Here is a 19,030-nt window from a genome sequence, read left to right as displayed (position 1 = left end):
TCGTAAGCGTGAAAAATGGTCACAAGTCACTTTTTCCAGTGTCGTTCTAACTTTGACCGGTCACTAAATGAATGGTTATAAGTCAAGGACTACCTATAGCCCTATCTAATAAATAAGTCACATCTCTTAGCCCCATGCTCATAAATGTTATCCCTGGCTCAAGGATGCCAACTGCAAAGATCTGTAGACGTTTTCACCCCGTGCTGTCCCACCAGGTGTAACTTTTCTTCTGCCAACTCAACCATTACATTTTGGAAAACCATGGTTTATATATATTTGCTACCCTCCAGAACCAAGTCTTCATTGGTTTTATGGCTTAACATGACGTATAAAGCCGCCTTGTTTTGTTTATTTAATAGATGAAGCTTAAATCATGCCACGACAGACTATGTAATTCTAAGCCATATATGGTGTACACATTATGCAGAGAAGTAGAAATGTACTGTAGGAAAGTGTCTGAGATAGTGAGAACATCGAATATATACATGGGGGTGTACATTTTTCCTATATACAACAGAATCACCCAGTCAGGATATGTTCTAGATATGAGAACTTGCTCCCAGAAATTGGAGAAGGCTGCTAATGAGTAATACATTAGAGGCATCGAGGTTAGGAGAGACAATATGAGGCTAACGAGGCATTGGGAGAATTGCAAAATGAAATAACAAAGCATTTTAGACACCTGAAAAACAAAGTGAATGATCGTGATGATAATTGAGGCAGGAGAAAATTAAATTATGGGTTGTATTCCACTTAAATCTTGCTTAAGGGGTGTTCAGAAGAAAAACAAACAAACATTCAGAGCAAGTTAGTTTTTTTCTCTGGAAAATTGCAAAAGTTGGCCAAGTTCTAATTTTGACCATGGTCTAAATTTGGCCCCGTAGTGTGTTCCCTGCATTTTGAAAGCTATTCCTGGCAATTAGGTGTACTGAAAAGGAAAAAACAAACTTGATAACTATAACAATGGTGTTAGATAACATGTGACCCATCATATTTTTGTGTGTAAGCATAGCCATTTACTTTCATTCTTACTGTAACAGAAGCATTTCAAGGAAAATCCAGGGTAAAGTTTACTGAGAATAATAGGGTGAAGTTACGAAAAGGCAGAATTCAAATGAATGCAGAGAGGAAAATTCCAGCCGTAAAAACAGTTTTTGCAATGCAATGAATGATATAATGATATTTCCCCCCCCTGGATAAGCTCAAAGAGAGGCTGCCTTTGATTGAGATTCATGCACTGAGCAAAGGATTGAAAGGGCCTAAATAAGCCATTCTGACTCTGTGAACTTATATTGTACAATTGCAGGTGAATTTTCAAAAGTTTCGTAAATGCAAACATAGCTCTCTTTTTTATCTACTGTTTATACTCATGGATAAGCCCATTTACAGATAAGCCAACCCTTGAATTTTTAATCAAAGTAACAGGAAAAATATGTCACACCTGGATAAGCCACTTGTGAAAATTAAAATTGAAAAATTTCAAGGGTTGGCTTATTGCATTTTTCAGGCTACTTAGTTAATAAAAGGGTCTACGTATCCACAGATGGGTTTTTAATCTATGATTATGCTTGGTACTTCCAAAAAGTATTATGGTATATACTTGTGGGTAAGCTCATTCACAAATAAACAAACCCTATTATTGGGAATATCCTGCTATCTTAAATTCTAGTTTTATCCCCATGTACATAACACAGGTGGCTCAGTGGGTTAGGACGCTGAGCTTGTCAATCAGAAGGTCGGCAGTTTGGCGGGTCGAATCCCAAGTGCCGCATAGCAAAGTGAGCGCCTGTTACTCGTCCCGGCTTCTGCCAACCTAGCAGTTCGAAAGCATGTAAAAATGCAAGTAGAAAAATAGCGACCACTATGGTGGGAAGGAAACAGCGCTCCGTGTGCCTTTGGCATCAAGTCATGCCGGCCACATGACCACGGAGACGTCCTCGGACAAGCGCTGGCTCTTTGGCTTTGAAACGGAGACGAGCACCGGCCCCTAGAGTCGGAAACGACTAGCACGCATGTGAGGGGGAACCTTTACCTTTACATACACAGGTAGTCCTCAACGTACAGCAGTCCATTTACTGACTGTTCAAAGATACAATGGCACTGAAAAAAGTGACTTATGAACATTTTTCACACTTACAAACATTGCAGTATCCCCAAGGTCACCTGATCAAAATTCGGATACTTGGCAAATGACTCACATTTATGACGGTCGCAGTGTCCCGGGGTCACGTGATCCCCTTTTGTGACCTTCTGAGGAGCAAAGTCAATGGGGAAGCCAGATTCACTTAACAACCGTGGCGAGAAAAGTCGTAACATGAGGCAAAACTCACTTAACAGCTGTCTCACTTAGCAACATAAAGTTTGGGCTCAGTTGTGTTCGTAAGTCAAGAATGACTTGTAGTAGATATTTTCTGATTGTAGTTCCTATCTTTCAGTGTTTTCTTTCTTTCAAATTAAGCTGCCATTTCTGGATTAAATTACAAATCTATGCGAGTGATGCGGTGTTTTTTTCCAAATTTCCTGTCCATAGTATCTCCAGATTTTATAAAACAATTGGTTTGGGCACTTTTAATTCTTTCCTCTCTTTTCGCAAACGGTTGCTTCATTTGTAGTCAAGGAAAAGACCGTCACAGATTTTGTGCACAAAATTGTCGATAGAACAGATCTATCTGTTTTCAAAAATTTAAACGCTGGAAACATAAGATGACAAAGAAAGACTTTGCAGGGCCCATTAAACAAATGTCCATTCCCTTTCCACCAAAGCAAAAACAATCTCTTTTTTATGAATGTTGAACCTAAGATTGTTTTAAATGGGTTCTGGAAAAGGCGTTGTAGCACCGAAGACTGTGAGGCTCTTTGTTGTAATTTATTTTCTGTCTAAATCATTCTTCATGGTTCTCTAAACTAGTATTTTTCAACCTTGGCAACTTTAAGATGGGTGGACTTCAGTTCCCAAAATTTCCCACCCAGCCTGCTGCAGTTGAAATACAGCTCCAAGGTGAATAGAATAGAATAGAATAGAATAGAATAGAATAGAATAGAATAGAATAGAATAGAATAGAATAGAATAGAATAGAATAGAATAACAGAGTTGGAAGGGACCTTGGAGGTCATCTAGTCCAACCCCCTGCTCAGGCAGGAAACCCTATACCATTTCAGAAAAATGGCTGTCCAGTCTCTTCTTAAAAACTTCCAGTGTTGGAGCATTCACAGCCTCTGGAGGCAGGTTGTTCCACTGGTTAATTGTTCTAACTGTCAGGAAGTTTCTCCTTAGTTCCAGGTTGCTTCTCTCCTTGATTAGTTTCCATCCATTGCTTCTTGTCCTGCCCTCAGGTGCTTTGGAGAATAGCTTGACTTCCTCTTTGGGGCAGCCCCTGAGATATTGGAACTGCCATCATATCCCCCCTCGTCCTTCTCTTCATTAAACTAGACATATCCAATTCCAGCAACCGTTCTTTATATAATGTCAGCAAAAGCTGGTGAGTTGTAGTATGAAGGGGCCACAATCAACAATATAGGACCCAGCTGGTGTAATGGTTAAGGCACCAGGCTAGAAATGAGAGATGAGTTCTAGCACCACCTTAGCCATGAAAGCTGGCTGGGTGACTTTGGGCCACTCACCAGGAGACAATGAGTTCTAGTCCCGCCTTAGGCAGGAAAGCCAGATGGGTGACTTTGGGCCAATCACCAGGAGCCTGGGAGTTCTAGTCCCGCCTTAGGCAGGAAAGCCAGATGGGTGACTTTGGGCCAATCACCAGGAGCCTGGGAGTTCTAGTCCCGCTTTAGCCAGGAAAGCCAGATGGGTGACCCAATCCACCTCACAGGGTTGTTATTGTGAGGAAAATAGGAAGAAGACTTTGTGTTGGACACATCCGCCAACTTGAGTTATTTTTAAAAATAATAAAGGGATACAAATAAATACAAAATAAAAATATACCTTACGTTAATACCTCTATAAAGAAGCCTGTTCTTTATTGGGGTGGGGGGAACGGGGGTGTGTGTCTGTGGAAGCTTATGGAGTGCAGCCTGGAAATCAGCATGCTAACTTAACAGCATCAAATGAAATGACAGGGACCTTTCAAAGCTGCAAAGTCCTGCAAGTTATTGATTGGCATTTTGCTTTAATGGTGGGTTAGCAAAATCGAACCCTTGTGTTTATTTTTTTCCCCTCTCTCATTAATATTGCAGGCTGCAAACAGTTATCTCAGAGATCAGTGGTTTCATTCCTTGCAGTGGAAGGTAAGTCTGTTTATGTGTGTTTTTGCTACAATCACCGGAAGAAGAAAACAATCCGTGCACTTAGTGTGGTCACCCTGTAAATCAATAGATTATTGCTCTTCAGTTTCACTCAAAGTAACATGCCGGGGAGGAGATGGTCAGAGGCTAGGAAAACTGAAAATTTGCCACCGCCTTGGAAAGCGTTCAATATGTGGGAAACAACCCCATTAACTATATTCCTTTGATTTCTTTTCAATTCAGTTTTAAAGGGAGCGGAATTAAATCTGGTTTCCACCCTTAAATGTAAACGGAGTTCAGTAAGATTGAATTAAAGTTCCTTCTGGACTCCTTTTCTGGGGGGTGGGGGGGGGGAGTTGTTCCCACCGGCATTTGGCACAAAAAACTCAAGCCTGAACTTCAGCCTGAGAAAAACGACGTGTTTCCTGCAAAAATAAAGAAATAATAACAACAACATTAAATGACTGTCAAGATAGACTCTTTCCATTATGACTAACTGTGAGTCTAAATAAAGGCTAGAGTTCTTGGGAGAAGAACTATGTTTTGCTGGTTGTAATAACTACCAATAACCAGGCTGGACTGATCCAGATCTTGTTTAATGTGGAACTTCAAAATGATGTTTTGCGTTGTTCATAGAAATGTAAAAAAAAAAATGGACAGGCATTCCTGAGCGTGAGTCTTCTGCCCTTTTGTGGAAGGAGAGACCTTCCAAAAAAAAGTACAGGTGGTCCTCAGTTTATGACCACAATCGAGACCAGAATTTCCATTGCTAAGCAAGGCAGTTGTTAAGAGAATCCCATCCAGCTTTATGACCTTTATTGCTTGATGGTGAGGTGAACGATCCGTGCAGTTGTTAATGGAATCACCTAGTCCAGACATGTCAAACACAAGGCCCGGGGGCCAGATCCGGCCCGTAAAGTGGTTTCATGCAGCCCACAAAGCCATCCTGGAAACAGTGAGGGAACGGCCCCCACTGCCTTGGCCCTGGCCCAGAGACCCTCCTCCTGCCAGAGACCCTCAGATCTGTCCCACTCCTGCCCAGGCCCCCATAGGCACCCTTGATGTGAAGGATGTAGAGCTGGCCACGCCCACCCAGTAGGCCATACACACACTAGCCACGCCCACCCAGTAGGCCACGCCCACCCAGGCCATACCCACCTGGCCCCCTGAGGGCGACTGCAATGCTGATGCGGCCCTCAATGAAATTGAGTTTGACACCCCTGACCTAGTCATTAAGCGATTCTGGCTCCCCCCCATTGGTTGGAAATCAGCTGGGCAAGTGCAGACGGTGATCGCTTGATCCCAGGACACAGAAGTTGTACGAAATGCAAGCCAGTTGCCAATTTTGAACAGTTGGCTGTGGGGATGCGGCAACGGTCATAAGTGTGACATCTGGTCGTAAGGCACTTTTTTCCAATGCCATTGTAACCTTGAACCATCGCTAAACAAAAGGTTGCAATTGAGGACTGCCTGTATGACAGGAGTCCATGTGTGTATTTTTCAAATAAAAGTCGCCTAGTACAGATAGTTCTCGGCTTATGACCACAACTGAGCCCAAAATTAACAGTTAATCTTAACAGCAATAAACAGTTAATTAACAGTTGTGAGTTTTGCCCCATTTTACGACCTTTCTTGAATCACTGCAGCTGTTAAAATTAGTAACCCGGTTAATTGACAAGTCTGGCTTCCCCATTGACTTTATTCGTTAGAAGGTCGCAAAAGGGGATCGCGTGACCCCAGGGCACTGCAACCGTCATAAATACGAGTCAGTTGCCAAGCATCTAGATTTTGATCATGTGACCATTAGATGTTGCAACGGTCATAAGTGTGAATGATGGTCATAAGTCATTTTTTTTTCTTTCAATTTTTGAACGGTGACTAAACAATTGGTGAGTCAAGGACTACCTGTATGAGGATAGAAGACTTGGTGAAAATCCGTGCTCTCCTCTGTTTAAAGAACCAAGAAATCAGTGAATTGTTTTTATATCAGTGAGATGTTTGGGGAAAGTAGAAATTAAAAGGCCTCCTAACCACTGGGGGTGCAGTGGTTGGAATGCAGTATTGCAGGCTGACTATGCCCACAGCCTGGAGTTCGATCCTGTCGGGGCTCAAGGTTGGCTCAGCCTTGCATCCTTCCAAGATTGGTCAAATGAGGACCCAGATTGTTGGGGGGCAAAAGGCTGATTCTGTAAACCTCTTAGAGAAGGCTGAAAAGCACTGTGAAGTGGTGTATAAGTCTAGATGCTATTGCTATTGCCTGCCCTCCCTCCCTCCCTCCCTCCCTCCCTTCCTTCCTTCCTTCCTTGGTGGTGCAGTGGCTGGAATGCAATATTGCAGGCTGATTCTGTCCACTGCCAGCAGTTCGCTCCTGACTGGCTCAAGGTTGACTCACCCTCCCATCCTTCTGAGGTCAGTCAAATGAGGAGCCAGATTGTTGGGGAGCAAAAGGCTGACTCTGTAAACCTCTTAGAGAGGGCTGAAAAGCACTGTGAAGTGGTGTATAAGACTAGATGCCCTTCCTTCCTTCCTTCCTTCCTTCCTTCCTTCCTTCCTTCCTTCCTTCCTTCCTTCCTTCCTACGCAGTGGTTAGAATGCAGTTTTGCAGGCTAACTCACTGCTCGCTGCCAGCAGTTTGATGCTGACCGGCTCAAGGTTGGCTCAGCCTTGCATTCTTCTGAAGTTGGTCAAATGCCTCCTTAAGTAACACCAACTGCCTGCAATTAGTGCAGGTTCGAGTCCCACCAGGCTCAAGGTTGACTCAGCCTTCCATCCTTCCGAGGTAGGTAAAATGAGGACCCAGATTGTTGGGGGCAATAAGCTGACTTTGTAATAATGCCACTTTGGGGGGGGGGGCGAAAGCCCTAATAAGCAGGCATATACATAGAATGAAGGCTATTGATAAGCACATTGATCTGTGCTTAAATTGTAAGCCGCCCTGAGTCTTCGGAGAAGGGCGGGATATAAATGGGATTTTAAAAAAAATGAGCAGCCAGATTGTTGGGGGCAATAGGCTGAACTCTGTAAACCACTCAAATGTTTCCCGTAAAGCACTAAGGGGAGGTGTATAAACCTAAGTGCTATTGCTATTGTTATCGTAGCCATTTCCCTGAATGGCACCTCATATGCTCTGAAAGTGTATATAGGTGGGCACTCCTGTTTTGCTTTTATCTACTATGTTCTGTAGGTTGCTGTTGCCTTGCTTTCAAGGATTTGTTCTTGTGACTCTTTCATTTTTTTTGCCTCTCCTCCCGTCTGAGTGTCTGCTTAATGTTAAGCTGTTTACCTGGGATAGAATCTGGCAGTGCTTTGGAGGTGGGGTTTTATAACAGCATCGTAAATCCTTATTTAGGACACTAGTTGAGCGTTTCCAGAGAGGGTGCTTAAGACGGCAGCTCTTGGACCAGTGATGTAGGAATGGCAGAAGTTCTGTCTGTGCTCTTTAATTCTTCTGAACAGCCTCGTTCCTCCCTTTAAAAACTGAATTACTCTGAGAGAAAATGGTGGAGAGCTGGAAATGTCTCTTGAACATTGAGGAGAGAATTATTATGCATTGTAAAATTGGCCCATGGATGCAGTTGCAATTAAGAAAGGCAATTCTGTCTCTTTGGATTTACCCATCACAAGGATACCTGTTCTGTTTTGTCCCATTTCTGTGGCTTTCTACGTGCAGAAATCATATATCGCTGGCAATCTCTTTCTTTGGATGTGATCCTTTGGATAGATCCAAAATACTGTTATCCCTGCAAGAAAGAACTGTTTGTAAGCTGGGGCAAGATAGAATATTGCCTTCGGTTCTGGTCACCACGATACAAAAAGGCTGCTGAGATCCTAGAAAGTGTGCAGAGAAGAGCAGCAAAAATGATGAAAGGTTTGGAGGCTAAATTTATGATGAACAGTTGAGGGATCTAAGTGTGTCTATCCTATTGTTGTGATTCAGGGTCAGCCTGTGGGTTCGGCAGTTGGGTCGGACGACTCAGAGGAGGAGGAGGGGGGTGTTGAAGACCTTGCTGAGGGGGTTGAAGATCTTGCTGATGAGAGCCCTCAGCCAGGCCCCTCCCACTTGGTCACCACGGAGACCCATCTGTGTGAGCCTGACAGCGTGGATGAAGATGACCCACAGCTGGCCCTGTTCAAGGACGCCCGACGCAGGAAGCAGTCAATCAGGAGTAAACAGAGGAAGGCAATGGGGCACCTCGGAAGGAGGCAGAGAGAAGCCACGCCCTGAACTGTATAAAAGGGGAATGCATGGGAGGGCTGGTTTGCTGAAGGCAACCGCTTGAATAGCTCCTGTTTCATGGTTGGTGTCTTGTTTTGCTCTGTTTTATGTTAATAAATTTGGCAGGCTTAGTTCCAGCCTCTTGCCGTTTGTAAAGGGGTTGTCCCTGCCTTTTCTGCAGGGCCGGTAGCAGGCTGGTACAGAACACCTATGGTAGAGAAAGATTAGGGGTGACATGATAGCCATCTTCCAGGACTTGGTGGGCTGTCATGGACAAGAGGGGAACCGACTTACTCATTAAGGCACCAGAGGGCAGGACATGAATTAATGGATGGAAACTCATCCAAACTAGAATTAAGGAGAAGTTTTCTGACAGTGAGAATAATCAATCAGCAGAATAGCTTGTCTCTTAGAGTTGTGGATGCTCCATCACTGGAGGTTTTCAGAAATTAACTGGGCTGGTATAAGGTCTCTTGCCTCGAGCAGAAGGTTGGACTAGAAGACCTCCAAGGTCCCTTCCATCCTTATGATTCTATATTCTATGATCTTCTATGATGGCCCCCAGCTGTAGATGTTCTCCCGTTGAGTGATTTTCTTATCCATCCAGTGCGCCAAGCCTTTAACGTTACGTGAATGTCTTTAATGTTTTGTTTTAAAACTAGCGACTTGATGATGTTTTGGTTATTTTTAATTGTAATTTTAGAGCTTTGCATGTATTCTGTGGTTCCAAGAAAACTACATGCCAAGGCTTATGTAGGAATCCTGCCAGGAAGAAGAGAATCTATACTTAAATAGCTCTGGAAAGCTTCTTCTGAACAATGATCTACACATTTTGGAAGTAAATTATCCTAAAATAAATGTGGGAAACTGTCACGCTGGCACAAGGAAATAATCTTAGGGGAACGATGCTCATTTCTCCCCAAAACAATCCACTGGAATCAGAGCAGTGAAAATTATTTGCTTTCTCAGCACCTGGCACCAAATGAGAAATGTACAATATCTCCTGAAGGTTGGAGGAAATTATGAAAAGTATTTTTGGTGTACATGCTCTTCTTGTCGTTGCATCAAAATGAATTAGAAGACCATAGAGTCCCAATATTTGCTTATGTTCAGATAGTATGGTTTCATACTGGCATCCTGAATGCAGAGAAGAGCAGCAAAGATGATTAGGGGACTGGAGGCTAAAACATATAAAGAACAGTTGCTGGAATTGGGTATGTCTAGTTTAATGAAGAAAAGACTAGGGGTGACATGATAGCAGTGTTCCAGTATCTCAGGGGCTGCCACAAAGAAGAGGGGGACAACCTATTCTCCAAAGCACCTGAGGGCAGGACAAGAAGCAACAGATGGAAACTAATCAAGGAGAGAAGCAACCTGGAATTAAGGAGAAATTTCCTGACAGTGAGAACAATTAACCAAGAGAACAACCTGCCTCCAGAAGTTGTGGGTGCTCCAACACTGGAAGTTTTTAAGAAGAGATTGGACAACTGTTTGTCTGAAATGGTATAAGGTTTCCTTCCTGAGTAGGGGGTGGGATTAGAAGGCCCCTGTCAACTCTGTTATTCTATAATTTATAACTAAAAGATATGAAACAGCTTGGCATGAACATAAGCCCTTAAAATTGTGGATTGACTATTTTAACATTTCCAAGTAATGGCAGAATCCCAGTTTCTGAAGCTTTCTCCCACCAACAAGGTCCCTTTGATCTCTTGATGAATCCACCAAGACTTAATGGGAAGAAATGCCAGGGTTAAACCATTATTCATCCATTTGATTGTTACCCTATAAATGTCAGCCTCAGAAATTATTGCATTGTCCAGTCAACTGGAACACACAGTGCTAGCTTGACTTAACCTAACTTGGCTAGTTAGACGTAAATGGGACTGATTTAATAGGAGTTAGGCAGATAGTACAGCTTACAACTAATATTCAACTTCACAGAATATTAATCTAAGTGGGGTTTTTTGGTTTTCCTCTCTTCCTTTCTTTGCCCCTCCCTCCATCTGTCCTTCCTGCAGTCCTGTATATTAATTTATAAAGGTAAAGGTAAAGGTTCCCCCGCACATGCGTGCTAGTCGTTTCCAACTCTAGGGGCCGGTGCCCATCTCCGTTTCAAAGCCGAAGAGCCAGCGCTTGTCCGAGAACGTCTCCATGGTCATGTGGCCGGCATGACTAGACGCCAAAGGCGCACGGAACGCTGTTACCTTCCCACCGTAGTGGTCCCTATTTTTCTACTTGCATTTTTACGTGCTTTTGAACTGCTAGGTTGGCAGAAGCTGGGACGAGTTACAGGCGCTCACTCTGCTACGCGGCACTCGGGATTCGACCCGCCAAACTGCCGACCTTCTGATCGACAAGCTCAGCGTCCTAACCCACTGAGCCACTGCGTCCCTATTAATTTATATCCCACCCTTATTATTTTTGCCAACAATACAAGGCAGTGAACATACTTAATTCTCCTTCCTCCTTCTATTTTCCCCACAGTAACAAAATCGTGGATTATTATTATTATTATTATTATTTTAGGAACTAGGATAATTTTGGAGAAAAACCACTTTCTTTGCAGCATGCTTATGAATTTTGCTTAAACTTACGTTCTTTTTAACAAACAAAGGGGGATGGGCAGGAGATTGTTAGGGGCCCAGAGACGATGCCCCTCAGATGCTGAGACACATGTGTTGTACAGAGTGATAAGTCATTTCTGAAATGGGGAGGGGAACCTCAAAGATGCATTGTGTTTGTATGGGTAGTCCTCAAGTTACAACAGTTCATTTAGTGACTGTTTGAAGTTAGTACAGCACTGGAAAAGTGACTTACGACCATTTTTCACACTTAGGACCGTTGCAGCATCCCGATGGTCACGTGATCAAAATTCAGACGCTTGGCAACTGGCTCGTATTTATGACCGTCGCAGCGTCCCGGGGTCCATGGGGAAGCCAGATTCACTTAACAACCTTGTTAGTAACTTAAAACTGCAGTGATTCACTTAACAACTCCGGCAAGAAAGGTCGTAAAACGGGGCAAAACTCACTTAACTAATGTCTCACTTGGCAATAGAAATTTTGGGGTCATAAACTGGTCAAGAGCCCAGGACTACCAGTATCAGAATAAGAGCCTAAAAAAAATAATGCCACCTCTGAGCTTTAGCAACCAAGCAGCGGTTAAATGTCAAATAATTAGCAGTTGTGAAAAGCAAAAAAGTTGCGACCTATTTATCTGTCTGCCTGTCAGTAAATCAAGATCTGCTTGATTGGGCAAACCATAATACAGGCAGTCCTTAACTTACGACCACAAATTTATGTGGCTAAGTGAGAAATTTGTGAAGTGAGTTTTGTCCCGTTTTACGACCTTTCTCATCCCCTTTGTGAAGTGAATCACTGCAGTTGTTAAGTTAGTAAAATGGTTGTTAAGTGAATCTGGCTTCCCCATTGACTTTGCTTGTCAGAAGAGGGCAAAGGGGGATCACATGACCCCGGGACACTGCAACCGTCATAAATCTGAGCCAGTTGCCAAGCATCCGAATGTAAATCACATGACCGTGGGGATGCTGCAACGGTCATAAGTGTGAAAAAATGGTCATAAGTCCCTTTTTTCAATGTTGTTGTAACTTCACATGGTTACTAAATGGACTGTGGTAAATCGAGGGCTACCTGTACTCTTTGCTACCGCAGGTAAATTCAGAATAGAGTTGGAAGGGACTTGGGAGGTCTTCTAGTCCCACCCCCTGCCCAGACAGGAGATGCTAATCTATACCATTCCAGACAAATAGCTGCCCCAATCTCTTCTTAACAGCCTCCAGTGATGAAACACCCACCACTTCTGGAGGCAGGCTGTTCCACTGGTTAATTGTTCTCCCTGTTAGCAAGTTTCTTCCTTAATTCCAAGCAGCATCAGTCATGATGGATGAAATGGGTCACTTCCCTGGGAAATTGTAGCCACCGGCACAGCAGGGAGAAACAAAGCTTGTTTGTTTGTTTTCTTCCCCCTGCATCCTACCCATCCCCAGCCTCCAGAAAGGGCTGTTTGGAAACAGATCTGCATTTGAGCGTCTCATCCATCCTCCAAACATGCTGGGGGAGCAGCAGAGGCAGTTGTATTCTGAAAGGCTCTTCTCCAGCCTGCTGCTTGCTTTGTGCTGATGACAAGGAGGTAGATGGAGGAGAAGCGTCCATTCCATTTGTGGCGAAGCGAGGCTAAAAAACTACAGCCGAATAGCACATTATTTTTTATTTTATTTTATTTTTTACTTATTTTTTTGGCCAGAGGAGAGGGAGCAGAATAGGTAGGTAAACAGATTTCTCTTTTTTCTCTTTGAAAAAGAAACAAAGAAAGAAAGAAAGAAATCTTTTTTTTCAGCATTGGGAAGAGCTTGCTCGTCAGAAGAGAGTTTGCAGGGAGGGGCTAGGAAGATGGTGGCTGCAGCTGAAGTGTAAAACCCCAAAGGGAAATCTGCATTCCCTTTTAATCCGATTTGCAAAGACGGGGGGGGGGGGGGGGGGAGGGAGGGTGTAGTAGCTACCGGATGGGGAATCAGACTTGGCTAAATTAGAAATTGCTCTGGAAAAAATAAAGGAAGGACTAGCTTCTCTGCAAAGAGAACAGTGCCGCCGTTTAGCGAATTGAGGTGGGAGAGCTTTTGTGATTTCAGGACACACACACACACACACACACACACACACACCTGTGCCGGGAGTCTGTTTCGGAGGATCGCTTTTTTTTTCTCCCCAGGAGAACCTCTGCTCTCAGTCATGGTTTGGCATGTGTGTGCAATGATGGATATATGCATTTAATGTTTTGTAGTACCTCGGTCAGGCTTGTGGTTGAGACCGGAGGCTGGTTACCTGGGCAACCGGCTGATCAGGCCTAATTTCTTTGCAACCAGAATGTTTCGTGACACCCCCCCCCCTCCCTTTTTCGTCCTCTGATGTATGGGTCAGAGTCCATGCAGATAAGGCCATTGTCACCAGAGCTTCCTCTTCGCCCTTCAAAGGGACTGTAAGCAATCCCGGTGGAGCCCACAATTCGATTGCTAAGCCAATCAGTTAGGAAGTAAATTTTGGCCCATTTCTTGCCACTGTTGTTAAGTAGATCACTGCAGCTGTTAAGTTAGCAATGTGGTGGCTAAGTGAATCCGGCTTCCCCATTGCATTCGTTTGTCAGAAGATTGCCAAAGGTGATCACGTGACTTTGGGACTTTCCAACTGTCATAAACACCTGCCAGTTGCCAAGTGCCTGAATCTAGATCACGTGACCCCCAGGGATGCCGCCAAGGTCGTCAGTGTGAAAAAAACCCAATCACAACTCACTTTTTTTCATTGCCATTTTTCAGTGTCACTAAATGAACTGTTATAAGCCGAGGAGTAGCAGCTAGCAAATGTGTGCGTGCCAAACCACCATCTATAAAAATGGAATTCAATGTAGGCTAAGCTATAGAAAGTTGGCTTCAGTCTCAATTCAGCAGCATTCATTCTGGGTGGGATTTGCAAAGCGATGGAAGTTGCTAGTTTTGGGAAATCACTTTGATTTAAAACTTGGCAACTTTCAGACAGGTGGACCTCAACAACCAAATCTGGAGACTCTTGATTTAAGAGTAGGGGTGTATGAAGTGACCCATCGTAAGTGGAGCTGAGGAACAAGCCACAGATCTTTGTTGGGCAAGAAATCTGGGGTTTGTTTTTTGTTCTGAGGGCTATAGCCTGAGAAAAGAACCATAGCTTTAAGGAGGGGGAGATTTTATTTATTTATTTATCTATTCAATGTAGATGTCGACTCTTTCCACAATAAGGTGATTCCAGGCAGCTTACAAGCGGTAAAAAAATAAATATAAAAAGACTTAAAATTTTAAAGAGCTATATAAAAAATCTAGAATCATGGAGACACATGGCATGAGGATGAGAGACCTTGTTTTTCCATCAACCACCTCCAGTGATGAACACCTCCATCCCCTGAAGCCCAAAGTCAACTGGCAACATCAGGTTTTGATACCCTTCGTTCTCTTCTCTGCTGGTGGAATGTTCCACAGAGCCAGGCCACAACAGAAAAGGCTCTTCTCCTGGAGATGGTTTGCATGTAGAAGGACTTAGGTGAAAATCAGACATACACGCCCCCTGTCAAATCTTGGAGGACTGTTCCTAGTCTTGTAGACCAGCCTTCCCCAATTTGGTAACTCGCAGAAAAAAAAGTGGGCTTCAGCATCCATGATTTCACAACTAAAGGACATGCTGGACTGACATAGAACTAAGGAGAAATTTCCTGACAGTGAGAAGAACCATTAATCAGTGGAACCGCTTGTCTCCAGAAGTTGTAGGTGCTCCATCACTGGAGATTTTATTTAATTTAATTTAATTTATTAATATTTGTATACCGCCCTTCTCCCGAAGGACTCAGGGCGGTGTACAGGGCAAGAATAAAACACAAAGCTACAAAAATTAAAAAGTAATTAAATACATGCCCAACAATAAATACATTAATAAAACCCCAATAAAGTGATAGTAAAAACCCCACCAATCCCCCCTCAGGCCAGGCCGGCTTGTTCGAACAGGTATGTTTTCAGATCGCGGCGAAAGGAGCGAAGATCGGGCGCCGTCCGGAGCTCAACCGGTAACTGGTTCCATAGCTCCGGGGCGCCCACAGAGAAAGACCTCCCCCTGGGGGCCACCAATCTACATTCTCTGACCGGTGGCACCCTGAGGAGGCCCTCTCTGTGGGAACGCACAGGGCGGAGGGAAGTTGACGCCGGCAGCAGGTGTTCCCTGAGGTACTCCGGACCCCTGCCATGTAGGGCTTTAAACACCATGACTAGTACCTTGAATCTCACCCTGAAGACAACTGGGAACCAATGCAGCTCACGGAGCAGAGGTGTAACATGGGAGTATCGGGAAACTCCCAACACAACTCTCGCGGCTGCATTCTGTGCCAGTTGGAGCTTCCGGGTGGTCCTCAAGGGCAGCCCCATGTAGAGAGCGTTGCAGTAGTCTAGTCGAGAGGTCACGAGCGCGTGAGTGACTGTGCATAGATCATCCCGGCTTAGATAGGGCCGCAACTGGCGCACCAGGCGAACCTGGGCGAAAGCCCCCCTAGTCACAGCTCCTATGTGGTCTTCCAGAGTGAGCCGTGAATCCAGGAGGACTCCCAAGTTGCGAGCCCTATCTACGGGGGGTAATAATTCGCCCCCCATAGAAAGAGATGGAATATCCGAATAAACCCGGGATGAAGGTATGCAAAGCCACTCGGTCTTGTCGGGGTTGAGTTGAAGTCTGTTCCTCCCCATCCAGACCCGAACCGCCTCCAGGCAACGGGACATCACGGTGAGGGCATCACTGGGGTGGTTTGGGGTCGAAAAGAAAAGCTGGGTATCATCAGCATACTGATGATACCCAACTCCAAAACCACGAATGATCTCACCCAGCGGTTTCATATAGATGTTGAACAGGAGAGGCGAGAGGACCGACCCCTGAGGAACTCCACAAATGAGAGACCTCGCGGTCGACCTCTGCCCTCCTGCCAACACCGACTGCGAGCGTCCCTGGAGATAGGAGGAGAACCACTGTAAAACCGTGCCTCCCACTCCCAATCCCCTAAGACGCCGCAGCAAGATACCATGGTCGATGGTATCGAAAGCCGCTGAGAGGTCTAATAGGACCAGAACAGAGGAATGCCCCCTGTCCCGGGCCCTCCAGAGATTTTAAAGAAGAGATTGGGCACCTATTGGTCCAGCATGATATAGGGTCTCCTCCTTGGGCAGGATGTTGGATTAGAAGACCTCCAAGATCCCTTCCAACTCTGTTATTCTATACAGCTATGGGAATTAAGAAATGTCTGGTCCACTTTGGAGGACAGAAGATTAGAGAACATAGAGCAGTGGTCTTTCTTGGATGATTGGATGATGACAGCCAAAACACTGTGCCACATCTTCGCCAAAATGAGTGAAGTATCGTGAGTCATGCTGAATTGGCTCACAGTTCAGTCATGAAATGCAGTGGGAGGCTCTGGATAATCTCTCTCTTTACCTGGATTGTGGGAAAATAGGAAACAATTCTGTGTTCTCCTGCACGTCCATAACATTTTGGAAAAGAAGGTACATATTGGCAGCTCCGTAACTCACCAAAGACTTTAGTGCAGCCCTGAAAATTGTTCTAGACGCTTTTCGCGATGCTGTAAATGAGTGGCTGGCTGAGGAATTCTGGGAGTTGAAGTCCACAAGTCTTAAAGTTGCCAAGTTTGAAGACCACTGGTGTAGATAGTCCTTGACTTACAATCACAATTGGGAGAATTATTTCTGTTGCTAAGCAAGGCAGTAGTTAAATGAGCAACTCCTTATTTTATGACATTTTTGCCATAGTTACCAGCACTTGTTATGGGAATCACCTAGTCATTAAATGAATTTAGCTTCTCCCATTAAACTGGGTTCAGGACTGGACAAGTGCTGCAGTCTGAACGAAAAATATAAGAACTACGTTGAGTGAATTAAATGTCGAATAATTAGCAGTTGATATATGCAGTATACTGGCTTCTGTTTAGATCAAAAAGATCTTATGAGGTTTCCAGTTTGAGCTTTGGAAGCATGGCAAAACCCAGCAAGGCTTCTTTAAGGAGATGTATCTTTATGTCTATGGATATTCTCAGTCCTCCAGGTCATGGTTGTCCCAAAGATGCTTTTTCACGAGGCAACTGGACTTCCTTGTTTTTCTTTGAAGATGTTTCGCTTCTCATCCAAGAAGCTTCTTCAGCTCTGACTGGATGGTGGGGAATGGAAGGATTTATATTCTTTGCAGAGAGTTGGTCTTGTTGTGATTCAGGGTCAGCCTGTGGGTTCGGCAGTTGGGTCGGACGACTCAGAGGAGGAGGGGGGTGTTGAAGACCTTGCTGAGGGGGTTGAAGATCTTGCTGATGAGAGCCCTCAGCCAGGCCCCTCCCACTTGGTCACCATGGAGACCCAGCTGTGTGAGCCTGACAGCGTGGATGAAGATGACCCACAGTTGGCCCTGTTCAAGGACGCCTGACGCAGGAGGCAGTCAATTAGGAGTAAACAGAGGAAGGCAGTGGGGCTCCTCGGAAGGAGGCAGAGAGAAGCCACGCCCTGAACTCTATATAAGGGGAATGTGTGGGAGGGCTGGTTTGCTGAAGGCAACCGCTTGGATAGTTCCTGTTTCTTAAAGCTCCTGTTTCTTGGTTTGTCTTGTTCCGTTTGTTTTTGTAGCTATAAATTTGGCAGGCGTAATTCCAGCCTCTTGCCTTCTTGTAAAAGGGGTTGTCCCTGCCTTTTCTGCAGGGCCGGTAGCAGGCTGGTACAGAACAGGTCTTTTGCATTACACAACACAGTCCTTTCAGCAGTTCCAAGAAGGCTCCACACCCATTTGCACTATCCAGGTGACCCTGGGGACGCAGACAAACCTCCAAGTGGCCTCAACGATTCTCTAAAAGATTGCAAATGACCAGCTGTCTGCAAGGAGTATAAATCCTTCCATTCCTCACCATGCTTGGATAAGAAGCAAAACATCTTCAAAAAAACACCCCCAAAGAAAATACAGTTGCCTCCTGAAAAAGCATCTTTGGGTATCTTTATGTACATGGTTATGAATAAGTGACTAAATCTTCAACATTGCACAGTGTTGATTTTTTTGGAAAATTGAGCTTTGGGAAACTTTTTAAATCTTTCCAGAAAAATAGATGAAGCAGTTTGATAAGGAACGTCTTGCAGATTTCTTGGCATGTTCTCCTGCTGCTGTAGTTTGATCTTTGGGCTCAACAATAAATCAGCACTTTCTGCCAGATGCAGTCTATGAAAAGTTGAAGCATGTTTTATTAGCCTCAGCACATCTGGGAAAAAAAATTCATTGTCAGGAAATTGGTCTAAGCCGAAATCCTATCATGGTTGAGAATGGGAGTAGAGTTAAGATTTTGCCACTAGAAAAAAAAGATCCGTTTTGATATCTATATTTAAATCATGGAAAAAATGCCGAAGTCTCTCGGGTCAATTTCCTTCAGGGAGAAATGGGAGAATACCAGTGGAGAGGATTTGGGGTCAGAAAAAAGGAATTAAAAACCCAGCTAAACAGACAATGTTGGATATGGAGCTCCTTCGGGAAGGCGCCTGTTGATTCAACAAGGGACAGTGCAAATCCCACAGTGGCGAGCGTTATTTCCATTTGCGTGCCTTTCCAGTCCCAACCCACCGAGCTGAGATCATGTCAGAGTTTTGCTGATGTCACGAAATCCTCTAGTGACTGAGGCTCATGCCTTGGATAAGAGGTTGGGAAGGAAGGGAAAACAGTCATGCGTCATTTCTAGTTGATGTACAGTGTTTAGACATGCCTGTTTTATTCAGCTTTAATCTGCTGCCTCACCGTGACTAGGTCTACATACTATGTCAGGGATAGGCAACCTTGGCTCTTTTATGACTCATGGACTTCAACTCCCAGAATTCCTAAGCCAGTAGGAATTCTGGGAGTTGAAGTCCCATGAGTCATAAAAGAGCCAAGGTTGCCTACCCCTACACTACGTTATCAATAATACAGGTAATCCTTAACATACAACAGTTCATTTAGTCACTGTTCTTACAACAGGACTGAAAAAAGT

General features: G+C 44.4%; 1 protein-coding gene across 1 annotated transcript in view; it reads left to right on the top strand.

Annotated features, from left to right (window-relative positions):
• CMIP (c-Maf inducing protein) overlaps positions 1-19,030 on the top strand; it is a gene marked incomplete at its 3' end in the record, with an annotated part of 164,606 nt that overhangs the window by 112,439 nt on the left and 33,137 nt on the right. The window contains exon 3 of the mRNA XM_081346806.1: positions 4,189-4,239. Coding sequence (XP_081202932.1) covers positions 4,189-4,239 — 51 coding nt within the window. The remainder of the gene's footprint in view (positions 1-4,188; positions 4,240-19,030) is intronic.

The sequence above is a fragment of the Vipera berus genome (genome assembly GCF_964194415.1).
Source record: "Vipera berus genome assembly, contig: HAP1_SCAFFOLD_53, whole genome shotgun sequence".
In the NCBI taxonomy this organism is placed as follows: domain Eukaryota; kingdom Metazoa; phylum Chordata; class Lepidosauria; order Squamata; family Viperidae; genus Vipera; species Vipera berus.
The sequence above is the reverse complement of the archived record's forward strand: the minus strand, read 5'-3'. Positions and strand labels throughout refer to the sequence as shown.